Source organism: Bombyx mandarina, chromosome 04, assembly GCF_030267445.1.
Source record: "Bombyx mandarina strain Sakado chromosome 04, ASM3026744v2".
Lineage (NCBI taxonomy): Eukaryota > Metazoa > Arthropoda > Insecta > Lepidoptera > Bombycidae > Bombyx > Bombyx mandarina.
Genome location: NC_143211.1, coordinates 15,637,550 through 15,655,302, shown reverse-complemented (window position 1 = coordinate 15,655,302; position 17,753 = coordinate 15,637,550). Strand labels below are relative to the sequence as shown.

Sequence of the window (17,753 nt, the reverse complement as noted above, 5' to 3'; positions counted from 1 at the left end):
TCTAAAGGTGGCAGATTTTTTTATTTATTGCATAGATGGTGGACGAGCTCACAGCCCACTTGGTGTTAAGTGGTTACTGGAGCCCATAGACATCTACAACGTAAATGCGCCACCCACCTTGAGATATAAGTTGTAAGGTCTCAGTATAGTTACAACGGCTGCCCCACCCTTCAAACCGAAACGCATTACTGCTTCACGGCAGAAATAGGCAGGGCGGTAGTACCTATCCGCGCGGACTCACAAAAGGTCCTACCACCAGTAATTACGCAAGTTATAATTTTGCGGGTATCACTTTTATTACACGATGTTATTCTTTCACCGTGGAAGTCAATCGTGAACATTTGTTGAGTACGTATTTCATTAGAAAAATTGGTACCCCCCTGCTGGATTCGAACACCGGAGCATTGCTTCAACACGAATGCACCGGACGTCTTATCTTTTAGGCCACGACGACTTCAATGCTAAGGTATATCTGGATATTTAAAACCATTGAATGTGGACATTGAAGGAATATTCTTCTTGTTTAACGCTTGTATGCATGTGTTGCAAAGCTTCGTATTTTTCGCTGGTATATTAGGTATAATTTGTGTTAAAATTTCTTTATGTTCAGGAGACGGACTTTTCAAGTCATCTTGAAACCACAACCTGTCACATACTGAACATGGATGATATCCAAAAGGATTATCTAGAAACTTTTTTTGAATTCCTGATGAGCTCTTTTTAGTCGTGGAAAATTACTATACGGTAAAGAAGTATCTACGTCCATATCAATTTGTTCATCAATAGAAGTATTAATAAACTGTTCCGAAGAATTGGAAGGAACGGCTTCTCCGTCTTGTGGAGGTAATTCCTGGTCCATAATCGTGTCTTGATTTAATCTATCACGCTCCTGATCATGTACAATGTCTTGAGTAGATAAAATATGTACATTCGAGGCACCAGCTAATTACTGAATAGTTTCTTGGGCATGAAGCAGTCGGTTTTGCCCCATGTCTGCTAATAAAGCATTTTCTGATGTACGTTGATTATACGGCACAGGAGAATTAGTCATATGCATCTCAGCTTGTACAACTATAAAGTTGGGATTGTCGTGTGTTGAAGCAGATAAAAATGAATCGTTTAAATTACCGCCATCATGATCAGCGATACCAGTACTGGACAGCGTTGAGACATCTGGTTGATTTGTACTAGCACTGATGGTAGCTAGCTGAAATGATGGCGCAAAAGTCCTTATTGGTGAACTTGAAGTTGACGGTGTGGATAACATCTCAGCACTGGATGATTCGTCTACTTGTGAAAGCATTTTTTTTCGCAGCCTATAGGCACGATTACGTTCTGCTCCTGTTTTTCTTATTGGCTTGTTTACTGACAAGCCTTGACGAGCTTTTTCAGCTTCCATGGCAGCTTTTTTTCGATTGTAATAGTTTTTACAATGTTCCGCATTTGTTTTAGCCATCTTGAAATCTGAAATAGAAATTGAATAGTACCATTAATAGTCATCAAATGTAAGCGAAAAACTCTTAGATTGATAAATAAGAATGATAGTAAAAAATTAGATATAAAAATTAATAGTAAATATAAAAAAATTACATTTAATAATTCAGTTATATATATATATATATATATATATATTATATCATTTGTACTACATATTAAAGGATTCTTAATTTAAAATATTTATTTTTTAATAATTAATTCATATTTCAAGAGTCAATGAATGAACTTATTGATAAATTTGAAAATAGTATTTGAATTTATTCATTTTTTTAATATTTATTATTTATTCAATTTATTTCTTTTTTTTTAAATACTAAATAATTAATAATAAATATTTAACATTTATAATTTAATAATATTTAATATTTAGTATATTATTCAATTATTAATTAATGATAATAATAATAATTATTATTATTATTGTTAATTATTTTATTATATTATTCATTCAATTTAATAATAAATATTAGAAATTAATATTTAAATTTGATGTTCAATTTTAATTTTTTATCACAAATTTATCGCTTAATGTTTTATTAAATTTATTTCTTTTTTTTTAAATATTAAGTAACCAATAATAAATATTTAACATTAATAATTTAATAATATTTAATATTTAGTATATTATTCAATTATTAATTAATATTAACAATAATAGTTATTATTAATTATTATATTATATTATTCATTCAATTTAATAATAAATATTAAAAGTTAATATTTAAATTTGTTGTTCGATTTTACTTTTTTTAATATTAAATAATTAATAATAAATATTCAGCATTAATAATTGAATAATATTTAGTATGAATTATATTAAATAATAATTTTGTCATTTGTATTACTAAATAATACATACGGATAGTTAACCTCAATTGTATTGGAGCACTTAGGAAGGTTGATGAGCACAGTTTTTTCACAAATATTTTCTAATACTAATTAGTATTGATTTAAATATTCAATTTAAATCACTTCTGATTATAATTCAGACGCACATATAAAATTCGCACTTATATAATGAAAACAAACTGAAAACAGGTGTTTTAAATGTAGAAACTCAAAGCATGTGGACAGATATTATGAATATAAATACACAGTAAACAGAGGCGGCGTGCGTGCCAACATGCACCACTAACAGAGGTTCCATTTCTGTTCTGTTGGTAGCATTTTTTCCTCAACTTACAATACGACCGATGTATATTGGCGAGTCCGAACTTCGCGCAGAAGGCTGCGCACAACCGTTTTTAGGTCATCAAAAGGAGGTTTAAAATATTCACAAATAGTCCCTATTGTAGTAGTTGTTTATAAATAGCTGATATTCAACTATCTCATGTCTTTCAACCAAGAAAATAAAGTGTTATTAGTTTTTTTTTATATTAAAGATGAAGTCTCGTTTACTAACGACAACATTCAATAAGTTTGTAAATCTATTTCGTTCAGTATCTCATAAAAACAAAAATCAATAAATTCTAAATCGATAAAAATCGATTGCGATATTTGATTGAATAAAGGGACGATTGTGCGCGCACGTCCGTCATGCCACCATTTGGTTCCTAAAAACGTTTGTGCGCAGCCTTCTGCGCGAAGTTCGGACTCGCCAAGATACATCGGTCGTATTGTAAGTTGAGGGAAAAATGCTACCAACAAAACAGAAATGGAACCTCTGTTAGTGCCGCATGTTGGTACGCACGCCGCCTCTGTTCACTATGTATTTATATTTATAATATTTATCCACATGCTTTGAGTTTCTACATTTAAAACACCTGTTTTCATTTTGTTTCATTATATAAGTGCGAATTTTATATGTGCGTCTGAATTATAATCAGAAGTGATTTAAATTGAATATTTAAATCAATACTAATTAGTATTAGAAAATATTTGTGAAAAAACTGTGCTCATCAACCTTCCTAAGTGCTCCAATACAATTGAGGTTAACTATCCGTATGTATTATTTAGTAATACAAATGACAAAATTATTATTTAATATAATTCATACTAAATATTATTAAATTATTAACGCTGAATATTTATTATTAATTATTTAATATTAAAAAAGTAAAATCGAACAACAAATTTAAATATTAACTTTTAATATTTATTATTAAATTGAATGAATAATATAATATAATAATTAATAATAATTACTATTGTTAATATTAATTAATAATTGAATAATATACTAAATATTAAACATCATTAATTATTAATGTTAAATATTTATTACTAGTTACTTAATATTTAAAAAAAAAAGAAATAAATTTAATAAAACATTAAGCGATAAATTTGTGATAAAAAATTAAAATTGAACATCAAATTTAAATATTAATTTCTAATATTTATTATTAAATTGAATGAATAATATAATAAATTAATTAACAATAATAATAATAATTATTATTATTATTATCATTAATTAATAATTGAATAATATACTAAATATTAATATTATTAAATTATAAATGTTAAATATTTATTATTAATTATTTAGTATTTAAAAAAAAGAAATAAATTGAATAAATAATAAATATTAAAAAATGAATAAATTCAAACACTATTTTCAAATTTATCAATAAGTTCATTCATTGACTCTTGAAATATGAATTAATTATTAAAAAATAAATATTTTAAATTAAGAATCCTGTAATATGTAGTACAAATGATATAATATATATATAACTGAATTATTAAATGTAATTTTTTATATTTACTATTAATTTTTATATCTAATTTTTACTATCATTCTTATTTATCAATCTAAGAGTTTTTCGCTTACATTTGATGACTATTAATGTTACTATTCAATTTCTATTTCAGATTTCAAGATGGCTAAAACAAATGCGGAACATTGTAAAAACTATTACAATCGAAAAAAGCTGCCATGGAAGCTGAAAAAGCTCGTCAAGGCTTGTTAGTAAACAAGCCAATAAGAAAAACAGGAGCAGAAAGTAATCGTGCCTATAGGCTGTGAAAAAAAATGCTTTCACAAGTAGACGAATCATCCAGGGCTGAGATGTTATCCACACCGTCAACTTCAAGTTCACCAATAAGGACTTTTGCGCCATCATTTCAGCTAGCTACCATCAGTGCTAGTACAAATCAATCAGATGTCTCAACGCTGTCCAGTACTGGTATCGCTGATCATGATGGCGGTAATTTAAACGATTCATTTTATCTGCTTCAACACACGACAATCCCAACTTTATAGTTGTACAAGCTGAGATGCATATGACTAATTCTCCTGTGCCGTATAATCAACGTACATCAGAAAATACTTTATTAGCAGACATGGGGCAAAACCGACTGCTTCATGCCCAAGAAACATTCAGCAATTAGCTGGTGCCTCGAATGTACATATTTTATCTACTCAAGACATTGTACATGATCAGGAGCGTGATAGATTAAATCAAGACACGATTATGGACCAGGAATTACCTCCACAAGACGGAGAAGCCGTTCCTTCCAATTCTCCGGAACAGTTTATTAATACTTCTATTGATGAACAAATTGATATGGACGTAGATACTTCTTTACCGTATAGTAATTTTCCACGACTAAAAAGAGCTCATCAGGAATTCAAAAAAGTTTCTAGATAATCCTTTTGGATATCATCCATGTTCAGCATGTGACAGGTTGTGGTTTCAAGATGACTTGAAAAGTCCGTCTCTTGAACATAAAGAATTTTAACACAATTATACCTAATATTCCAGCGAAAATACGAAGCTTTGCAACACATGCATACAAGCGTTAAACAAGAAGAATATTCCTTCAATGTCCACATTCATGGTTTTAAATATAGATATACCAGATATACCTCAACATCTGCCACCTTTAGATCTTATTTCCGAAAGACTAATTCACCTCGTATTCCCTTCATGCAAATCAGAAGACTGAGGCATGTTATTGGTCAGTACGGTATTTCGGTCAAATAATTAATGTTCCTGTTTCAGTTAATAATATGGTGAAATCTATTCCAAGGAATATTGATGATGACTATTGTATAAATGTACATATCAAACGAAAGAAATTCATCGGTCGAGCTACTTACAAAGTACTGATAATAAGCGTACTATTAAAAGTTGGCTTATTTTGAGTTATACTTCTTTAGGCGCGTTATGAAAAATTGATGAAAGTGAATTTACGATGCGCGCGCACCGTGACACAACATTAACAGAAATGAAGTTGCCCACTAAATCGCTCGTTACAATACGACCGAAATAGTACCGAATAGTCTGAATATAGCCGCAGGTGAACTTTCCGAACCGTACCGAGAATTACCGAATTTATACGATGTCAAGAAAAGGGATATCCAATATGCGTGATTGAGGATGTTGATTAATCGACTTTTTTTCAAATTGATTAAAATTAAATAAAAAAAGAAATAACTTAATAAAAATAAAGTATAGCTTCTTACGCGCATACATAAATACACGCACTCTTTTAATTCCGTCACCATTGTATACTATGTACGATATTAAGTTGATGAGTAATTTTTTAATGATAATCAAATTCACGATGAATCCGCAAGATGATATCAGCAAACATCTACGGCTCATACAGACATTATTGTGGAATGAAGAACAATACTTACGTATTGCACCTGTGAAGACAATGTACCTCAAAGCTTATTATTTGATGAACATGAGAGGAACTTCTTTTCCCGCAATTTACTTGAGTCAATTCCGTTATTTTAGGGATGGTGTAAAGTAACCTCTCATATGGCTTCTAGCGAGCTAAGACGATCTAATCGTCGTGCAGTTACGCCGTATCATTATTATACATGGCGATGAGATTATGAGGATGCGAGTTCGGGATTCCTCACAGTTCGTTCAAACACGTTGGTAAAGATACAAAATTATCGGAACAAATAGAAATAATCAGTACATCCATAATGTATGAAACCAATCTTGCTTTTCTAAGAGCAATTCTGAATTCAACATGGTATTGGATGTCGCAAAAAAGATCTTTTTGCTATGATCAGACAGTTTGGTAAACCGACTGTATCATACCGTCATGCTAATGAAATTGGATGGAACGATCTGCTCCAACGCTCTACAAATTCAACACAACGGTGAAACATTTCAGAAGAAATGGCCGAGCTTCTCCATGAAAAAACAACTCTTATTAATGAGGATGCAGTTACTTGTGCTAATATTTTAATAAATTGGTTAACGTATATGAATCTTTATAATCGTCAAAATTTTCCGTTGGAAAATATTATGTTGTTCATTATTTTAAACGCATTAAGTTCAGCATCGTGGTAGTCCCACATGCGCATATGCTATGGCTAGCTAATGCTCCAATGGATGCACTTGAAAAAATAGGTTGAATGCTATTGCATTAATTGATAACTTTATATTTTCATCTCGAGAAGTATCAGGTAACATAAATTACAAAGACATAAACATAGATTCACGTGCTTTAAAAATAGTGGCAAATCAACCTCAGCATTGCAATTCGAAGCACCTTTATGCCTTGCCGATCTACTACAATTTATTACCTATGCAGAAGAGAACCTGGTTCAAGGATTATGCTAAACGTTACAAAGATATCCGGTTCATTTAGATAATCATGATTATCATGATATGATTCTTTATTCGAGTAACAATATTAATTCAGAGAAGATTATCATAATATACTTCGAGCTGGAATTAAGAGGCCACGATTTTGTCAAGCGTCAACCATGTGAAAAATGGCATAATCCATTAACCCCTTTATATTTAATATGTTAAATCCAATATGGATATTCAATTCATTACCGAAGAATATTCATGTGCTAATTATGTCGCAGAATGTCAATAAAACTAACAGAGGCATTAATCATCTTCAGCGATTGATTATTGAAATATGAATGAATGTCCAGAGTTGATGCGTTGAAATTACTAGAAAATTGGTGTAAATATGCTCAATAGTGTGGAGATAACAATCAGGAGGCAGCTTGGTATCTCTTACGAGAACCGATGTCGAAGTGTCTACTGTAGTCACTATTATCCCACTATGTGGCCATGTGATCGTCAACGTATAAAAAAACACAAAAGAATTAGACGCGATAGGCATAGGAGAAGATTCAACTAATATTGGAAAGAAAATTGGTTTGATAAATATGAACGCCGACAGGAAGATTGGAAAATATTACTCTTGCCCAGTTTGTTGCTAATTACACCATTAATGCAGACGTACTTACACCAAAAGAAAAGTGCCGCGTGTTATCCGATACCGAAACTTTGATATGGACAAGATCTTATGAATATAAACGTGAAATGGTACTTTACATATTCCTTTCTGGAATGAAGATGCAGAAATACTCGCTGAAATTAAGCTATCGATACTTATAACAGAATGAAAATAAAATTTTAAATAAACGAAAAGAATTTGAATCTAGTTTGGACATCCAGAATGTAATTGAAATTTCTCGAAATTTATGCCATGAAGATGGTTAATCATGAAACTGAGTACAAGATTGCTAACACGCATCTTTTATTATTTATTGCTTAGATGGTGGACGAGCCACAGCCCACCTGGTGTAAGTGTTACTGGAGCCCATAGACATCTACAACGTAAATGCGCCACCCACCTTAGATATAAGTTCTAAGGTCTCAAGTATAGTTACAACGCTGCCCACCCTTCAAACCGAAACGCATTACTGCTTCACGGCAGAAAAGGCAGGGTGGTGGTACCTACCCGTGCGGACTCACAACAGTCCTACCACCAGTACCAGCATCTAAACCAAATCCATTCCAAATTTATACAACAATCTCTTTCTAAAATGAATAGTGATCTTCGTCTAGCATACTTAATAAAGCTTGGATCTATGCTAAAAAACGAAGAAAATTTGATGCCAAATACAGAATTTATGAATGATGAGAATGGTAGCGCAGTAAACCAGAGTTTTCTTCAATATTGACAAAAAATGGGAATGTCAACAGCTCAACGATCAGGAATTAATTTTATTGGATCGCGATTTGTAACAATGCAGGAGCCGAAGAAAAATGTCCACATGGAATCAGACCATTAATACAAACGAGCTGTTACAAATAAATACCGAATTTAAGTACTGCTCCAAATAAAACTACTTCAATTGCTAAAGACGTATTTGTTGGCTGTACTTCAGCAGAACAAACAGCTTTTGTCCGTCAAAAATTATATAAAATGTCGCTCATTGATACTGGAGGGTTGCCTTATGAAACCGTATTTGTGCGAATGTTTCTACGTGATACAACAAACATCGATGTATCAGATGGCCTAGCAAATGGAGCTGTTGAAAATTAGTTCATCTTGAATTTAATGATGAAAGAGAGGTGAATGTTGTATGCTGATTTCCCAGACTCACCAAAAATTGTCAAAAAATAAAAAAAAGTGCTGGACATGTAACTTCTCAACAATATTACAACTGCTGTACCGATAGGAAGAAGATCTGCAATATTCCACTTAATAACAACAAAACGATAAATGTTAAACGATCGCATCTACCTTTAGTTTGCGATTGCGCACTACGATTCACAAATCTCAGGTATACGTACCACGAATTGTTTATGAATATGAAAAATCATCAACTATCATTAGTGTATGTTGCATTGACACGGGTGACTAGCCTCCAAGGTTTAACATTACAACAAAAAACAATGATAAAACTTTCTATCATGGCCGGAGAGCATCCATAGCTATAGATAGTCCTTCAAGAAGAATTCCGTAGACTCTCGCTTAATCGCTTACAAACTATCAGCAATGATCTGTTAGATTTTATTAATCAAAAGAGCGGGTTAATAATATATACTTTTAACTGTCAAAGTCTCCGGGCTCATTACACTGATTTCCTTGATCAAATTATGCAACAATCGAATGTTTTACTTTAAAATGAGACTGGTAAGCCAATGAAGAGTCGATTAGTATACCAAATTCAATTGCATAGTACAATATAAGCGATCGAACGTTCGAGCTGGAGGAGTTGCCATTTATCAAATAAGCACGACACTAGCAATATTATACTCAAATATGATATGACTGTAAGAAAGGCGGATTGACAAGTTCAACATTGACATCAGTTGATGAGTAGCTGAATGCAAATGGAACATGGCAATAAAAATGTTTTAATGGTAATTGCATTACTCCAAATCAAAAAATGGACGACATCATACATTCCTGAAAAGAATATTATGGCCATATACAAAAGCTGGAGAGAATATCTTAGTAGAGGAGAAGAAATTACCGATAATTTAAGTGGAGACTTCAACGTCAAATTTTTCCGTGAAGATGCTCGTCCACTTATTGCTTCCCTCCAAGAATCTAGCCATGAATAATAATTCTCTGATTTCGACAACACGACACGACACTACCATAGATGCTGTATTTTCACGATATCTAAACGCCGTTAATACAAAAAATTTCATATCGTCTTTAGTTATCATAGGCCACTGATAACTAAAGTTCCAATTCAGACATTACGGAAGATGCTACGGCATTGGACATAATTTAAAAACAACATTCGAATAATAATAGAATTATGTTACACTTAATGTAAAGAATAATAATAAATATTTATTTATTTAAATTTTCAATGTAAACTGAACTTTATTGACTATAATTACTCCTTTTCCATTTTGATTATTTATTGTAATAATATTGTATGCAATCAAAACTATTTTTTAATAATGCCAAAGAAGTATAACTTCTACGCGCGTACATAAGTACACGCACCCTTTTTATTCCTCAACTTACAATACGACCGATGCATCATGCCGATCCGAACTTCGCGCAGAAGGCTGCCACAAACGTTTTAAGAACCAAATGGTGGCATGACAACGTGCGCGGGGCGGAGGTCTAGGCTAGGGATTGACTCTGTGCAAACACAATCGTCCCTTTATTCAATCAAATATCGCAATCGATTTTTATCGATTTAGAATTTATTAATTTTTGTTTTTATGAGATACTGAACGAAATAGATTTACAAACTTATTGAATGTTGTCGTTAGTAACGAGACTTCATCTTTAATAAAAAACTAATAACACTTTTTTGCTTGGTTGAAAGACATGATTTAGTTGAATATCAGTGATTTATAAACAACCTTACAATAAGGACTGTTTGTGAATATTTAAACCTCCTACAAAATGGAATATAAATATACTTTTTATTTAAATTTAATAATTGAAAAAAAATCGATTAAACAACATCCTCAAACACGCATATTGGATACCCTTTTCTTGACATCGTATAAATTCGGTAATTTCGGTACGTGGTAATGTGTCTCACTCACACGCTAGCATTAGTGTCGTGTCGTGTCGCTATCTCTGTCTTGAGTACGGGCGGCTACAAAAGTTTTCATTGATTTGTTATTATATATTGTTTTTGTTTAGTGCTCAGTTTTTTGTTTAGTTTTAAGATTGTTCGTGTTAAATTTGTTTTAGTATTAAGTGTCCCTTGGCATTTATACTATTCGTTAACAAGAGCCACCAAAGCATAATAGTGTTTAAATCGTCGGCCGACAAACATAATTTTTGATTTTTTTTTTAAAAAGAAAAAGAGAAAGCGTAAAAGATGTTGACAGTTTCATTTAGAGTTGCTAACGCAACTGGTGTATCGCAACTCACAGTACAGCGGATCGCAACTGAAGGCAGTGTTCGGGCTTACTTTCGAATTAATTAATTAGTTAATTACGTTACGTTATTTAATAGCTTTCTGTTCATAGTGTTTTGATATTCATTTTATTTGTACTTGGTCCCTATATATGGAAAGGACAAACCCGAAATCCATACAACTTGGGCCTGGCGTTACAGTGCTAGAATTGGGCATAAGTTACAATACCTAAAAGGTTTCATGACCCAATTTTCAGGTCTCCCAGCAATGGCCAACTTGGTAAAATCAGACAATGTTTACATTTTAGGTTATGTTTATTGTTGGAGATATTTAATAAAAACGATATTTTGAGGCTATTTCCTACTAAAGATAAGTATTTTTTACGAAACCTGTTGCAGCAACAGGTTCTTAAAATAAAATGGAACCTGTTACGAGAAATCGCGCGTTAGGTTGTTTACGAAAACGAACGAAAGCCAAAAATAAAAACAACGTAATGCGAAACGCGCTGCGCACGAAATGATTTTTTAAGGGATTTTATGACCTGGTAACTAAGACTTTAGGTCAGTCTTATTTTAATTTTAATGAAAACTTTTTTATATGAAAACTATATTTATATGATAACTTTTTTATTTAAAATATAAATCATTACGTGCTCCCATATTATCTCATCACATTTCATTTCATTTTATTTCATGCCTTTTTATTTTAATTTTTTATTGCTTAGATACCCTTCGACGAGCTCACAGCCCACCTGATGTTAAGTGGTTACTGGAGCTCATAGACATCTACGACGTAAATGCGCCACCCACCTTGAGATATAAGTTCTAAGGTCTCAGTATAGTACAACGGCTGCCCGCCCTTCAACTGAAATGCATTACTGCTTTACGGCAAAATCCAAATATCTTCAGTTGGCACATTAAAGATAACATAACACGATTTGATACATTTGTTTTTCTATGGCATAGTCACATTAATATAAAAATGCAAAACTACCTTTCATGCTATATTTAATGTGTCAGTTATTTGAATTGCCGCCATTGTAAGTAGTTGTGTCACGATTCGATGGCCATACTCTATTTACATTGATAAAACCTATAAACAGTCATTTATCCTAAAGCCAAAAGAGTATTAATTATTTTTTACTGTAATGAGCGATTTAGTGGGCAACTTCATTTCTGTTAATTTGTGTCACAGTGCGCGCGCAACGTAAATTCACTCTCATCAATTTTTCATAACGCGCCTAAAGAAGTATAACTTAAAAAATACGTAGGATGATTTCCTTAAAAATCGTCCTTTTTTTCATACCTAAGTTGATGGTCTACAGAGACCATGTCAGCGTCGCCGAGTTAATAATGAGCTCAAACCTGACGATGTTGCTAACACGAACACTAGCAAGAACCGTGCTTCGCAGAATCTACCACCAGATTGGAAACCGGACCCACTGAGAAAATCCGGTGAGAAAACAGTGGGCTGTGTCTGTGGGTTAATTTACTCGCCGAGCCCTTCGTTGCAAAGAACGGGTTCGACGAGAACGATGACCCGGAAAGCGTCCTAAATACGTCCTTCAATCAATTAATTCTCTTGAAACTTACTGGAAGGTGCAAGTTCTTGTCTTTAGTCTTTGTGTTTTCTTTCTCTTTTCCTTGTCCTTTTCTTGTTCTTTCTCTTATCTTTCTTCTTTTCTTGTGTTTCGGTTCAGGAGATTTGGTTTTTTCTGGTGAAGGAGAATGGTATTTTCTTCACCACGAGTCCTCTTCTGACGCCCTAGAATGAAAGTTTACAAACATTCACAGTTTATAATCTTGAAGATGAATTCTTCAATATGTAAGGTAGTGGCAAATGAAACTAACTTTAAGTTACTTCAACTTAAACTAACGTTAAGCTAACTACATTTAAACTTTAACTTTAAAGCTTCGGTATTTAGGAATAGTATATCAGCAGCAGTTTAGCTGTGTTGGCTGCTTTAAGGCAATTAGTACGGCTGCCCCTTAATTTATGTCAATTTAGTCATGTAGTAATGTAATGGTGGGTACAATAGGGTCTATGAAATGTAGGGTACATTTGCTGGCCATGACAGCTTTAACCATATTTTTTTACCATTTTAACCATTTTTATTTAAATACATTAAAATTAAGAATTTCTTGATAATTACAAAGTAAAGATAATTTTATTTCTTTAAGATTTGAAGTGCCAGACGATTTTATAATTCTTGAAGTGACAGTTAATACTCTAAGTAATCATTTTACTGTTTGGTTCTTCAGTGCATTCGGTTGAGCGATTCGCCGGTGTTCGAATCCCAGGCGAGTACCAATTTTTCTAATGTATAGTCATCGTGGCCTAAGGGATAAGACGTCCGGTGCATTCGTGTTGAGCGATGCACCGGTGTTCGAATCCCAGGCGAGTACCAATTTTTCTAATGAAATACGTACTCAACAAATGTTCACGAATGACTTCCACGGTGAAGGAATAACATCGTGTAATAAAAATCAAACCCGCAAAATTATAATTTGCGTAATTACTGGTGGTAGGACCTGTTGTAAGTCCGCGCGGGTAGGTACCACCACCCTGCCTATTTCTGCCGTGAAGCAGTAATGCGTTTCGGTTTAAAGGGTGGGGCAGCCGTTGTAACTATACTTGAGACCTTAGAACTTATATCTCAAGGTGGGTGGCGCATTTATGTCGTGGATGTCTATGGGCTCCAGTAACCACTTAACATCAGGTGGGCTGCGAGCTCGTCCACCCATCTAAGCAATAAAAAAAAAAGTTAAGTAATGTATGTATTGTTAGTTCACAAATATTACCAAGATGATTGAACATCAGCACAATTTAATAAAATGGAACTCCACAAAATTTGTATAATTACTCTGAATAACATTAGCATACATATTGAGCACACCTGGATTGGTACAAACATTCCCTGCATTTATCCAAGAAGCAACGGCAATTCCTATATACTAACTTGAAATGTAAGGTGGTTTTTCAATAAGTTTTCCAATTCAGAATTCCATTTACAGGATTTTTTTGCAGAATTGCATTTAAGTGATTGGTGGTAGTTTCAAAGACAATGCACAACCATAGCTGTTTTACACCAAATGAGCCTTCTATTAAGTTTTACGTAGAAATCAAAATGGAATATCAAAATTACCTCTACGTGTTGTGGGTCTGTCCTTTGAGATAGACATAGAACGTGATCTAGATCTTATTATGTCCGCACTTTGACGCTCCAAGTCTTTCAATGCTGGTTGTCTAAACACAAAAAAAATATTTATGAAATATATATTACCTTTAGACCTTTGTGGAATAGTATGTTCGTTTACTAAATATTACAGATACATAATATACTTGTGAATTTGAATTTATAAGCCGTCTGCTACAATCTGTGACGCAAGGACAATGGCTTCATTCATTTTATAAATAATATCTCACAGAAATCAGTTCAATTCAATAAATTTCATCTAGATTAGATGGAATTGGTTTAATTTAATCTATATTGTTAGATAAGAATATAATAAAGAAATAGCTAAAATCTAATTGTATTATTTCTAAAATCTCTTTAATATATTTTAATGCAGGGTTTTGAAATACTTTCATTATGCATTTAATTTGGAATCAAAATTTACCAATTTATATTTTAATAATTATAACTATGTATATTAATAATTTATCAATTAATCCACCAACTATGTTCTCACCATTGCTTGACTGATGGACAATACCATCTACATTCATGTTTATGAAGTGTAATAAGCAATAAATTAAAAAAATGGGTTTGTATTCAGACACCTTATCTCTGGAGGAAGATAGAAATAAATGATTCATAAAAATCTAGTATTTACTTACTTTCCAAGCAACTGATACGCGGTGAATTGATCGCCGTTGTAAACAATCTGGCCGCCAGTGCTCTTAACTATATCGTCCAGTTTGTTTTGGATACTTTTGTACTCATCGTCGGCATTTTTGTAAGCTTGTAGTTGGACTTCTGATAGTTCTTCTTCCCAGCATTCTAGCTCTAATGTTGGTATGTCCGGACCGAAATACGATCTCTTGTAGAGATCGGCTTCAATGATTTCGGCTTGAGGTGGAATGACTTCCTAAAAAGTACTTTAGATGGTTATGGATATTGGCATTTGAAGGAAACATCGGTAATTATCTCACTTACCTCGGTATCTGACTTAGCTTTCTTTAGTTTCATAATGTAAGTTTGTTCAAATCATATTAAAGTAAAAATTCACTAGCATCTGATGCACCTACATTATTAGATGCTCATTATCTAATATATTAAGTGTATAATCTATGCTCATTATTGTGATTAAGTTAAGTGTATAATCTATGATTATGTGTATTATCTATGAGGTGAATGAAGTTAGCCCCTCAAAAAAATTTATTTTTCCTATTTTATACTTATTTTCTATTAATTCGTTTGTTCCTCATTTGTTCATGATTCACTGTTAATAATTGTTTGTTCTGCATTTATTTATTTAAAAAAAATTTTAAAAATATACCTACAAGTTAGCCCCTCTAATGCAATTTTTAATATTTTTTCATCCTCAATGACTCGTAAATATTCATTTTCGATTGTTCTTATACAAACACGTTTGTTCTCTTTCGAAATTACTCGTTTTTGTTTAATTTACTATTTTTATTAGTTGAATAAATGTATGCAAAATATGTGTACTGCGCATGCGTCAACTATAATGCCTAAACTTTATACGCGGTTTTAATCGTGAAAAAAAAAAACAAATATAAATCCTGAAGGAGCAATTAATTGGTATATTTAATTAAAAAAAAAAAAAAAAAAAATTAAAAATAAATAAATATAATAAATTAAAAATAAATAAATGAAATAATGTGCATTGGCGTTAAGTTAGACCAAATACATTTTTCCATCCTCTTACCTATCGTATTAAAATGTTATTTTACTAATGTTAGGAATATAATTTCGACTGTGTAAAAAAGTTATATAATGTATACCTATATTATCTCTTGAAAGATAAATAATGAACATATTTACTTATTTGATTATATTACCTATGTGAACTCCCTATCTTTTTTATACCTTCATAACGATAAGTAGGAGGATGGAAAAATGTATTTGGTCTAACTTAACGCCAATGCACATTATTTCATTTATTTATTTTTTAATTTTTTTAATTAAACAGTATACCAATTAAATGCTCCTACAGGATTTATATTTGTTTTTTTTTCACGATTAAAACCGCGTAGAAAGTTTAGGCATTATAGTTGACGCATGCGCAGTACACATATTTTGCATACATTTATTCAAATAATAAAAATAGTAAATAAACAAAAAACGAGTAATTTCGAAAGAGAACAAACGTGTTTTATATAAGAACAATCGAAAATGAATATTTACGAGTCATTAAGGATGAAAAAATAAAAAATTGCATTAGAGGGCTAACTTGTAGGTATATTTTAAATTTTTTTTAAAATAAATATATGCAGAACAAACAATTATTAACAGTGAACAATCATGAACAAATGATGAACAAACGAATTAATAGAAAATAAGTATAAAAAGGGAAAATAAAATTTTTGAGGGCTAACTTCATTCACCTTTATCTATGTCTGACGCTTTCACATTGATCTGTGCTTTCACAGAGTACATAGATGTTTTGTTCGATTTCAATATTATCGGCAAAATGATTTTACATTATACAGCCAACATTTCTGGAAATTAAGGCCGAAGCGATTTTTTATTTTACAATTTGTGTTTTAAATCTCGCTTTTTATACCTTTTTAATTATAAATATTAAAATGACTTGTAACAAATTATTTTTCTTTGTAAAGTATTTTAATATTACGAAACAAAGGTTTGTTGATTTTTTGGGCACTATTATTCCTCCATAAATTTTGCCAAATGGTACTGAAGCCAAAGCCATTATAATTTAAAAAAGAAAGTAAATAATCTCCGCAACTGACACCCGTATCTTTAGTCGTTTACACGAGCTTAACTCGACTCGACTCAACCTCCAACGCGCGTTTTGGTATGATTAGTCGTAAAAATAAACTCCATTCAAACGTCCTTGGAAAAATTTCCTAACCGGAGTGAAGTGACCGAACTGTCAAGTTAAGGTACGTCGCGACGTACCTTGAACGTTCCTCAAGGCTGGTTTTCTATCGATGTCCAAATAGTATGTGGACCGCAAATGGAAATATATGATATTGTTGTGCAATGGCCTGGATCTGTGCATGATTCCCGCATATTTTGATAATTTAAGTTTGATAATATTTATTAATAAAGTAAATAGTTCGAGGTTAGACATTTGAAACTCTTTATTTTATTTACCTACATAAGAGACATATTTTGCTTACTACCTGATAAATAAAGTCAATGCGATTATAAGTTTTATTTATATAATAATAAACTGGTGGTTGAGGAAAAGCACTTCAACAACACGATGCAACCAAAATCACACAAAAGCGGCGAATAAAAATACAAAGCCGGATCCGAAATCTAAAATAATAATAGGTTAGAAAAAGTAATATACTTTCAGATTTACCGCACGCACACATATTTACGAATAACTCAGCAACCAAAACATCAAACAAGTTCATCTAGTGTCAAACAGACAGCGGCAGCCTGAGTTTGACATTAAACAATGACCATAGACTACAGAACTCTATGGGTTTGATGCTAGCTTGATCAAATTTTCATCATTATTACCTC

The 17,753-nt window shown here is 32.1% G+C and overlaps 1 protein-coding gene across 1 annotated transcript in view; it reads right to left on the bottom strand.

Moving 5' to 3' along the window:
* row (relative of woc) overlaps window positions 1–15,382 on the bottom strand; it is a 33,240-nt gene extending 17,858 nt beyond the window's left edge. The window contains 5 exon segments of the mRNA XM_089727159.1: window positions 12,654–12,797; window positions 12,800–12,829; window positions 14,211–14,311; window positions 14,906–15,156; window positions 15,225–15,382. Coding sequence (XP_089583285.1) covers window positions 12,654–12,797; window positions 12,800–12,829; window positions 14,211–14,311; window positions 14,906–15,156; window positions 15,225–15,257 — 559 coding nt within the window. The 5' untranslated portion in view covers window positions 15,258–15,382.
* Window positions 15,383–17,753: the final 2,371 nt, after the last annotated feature.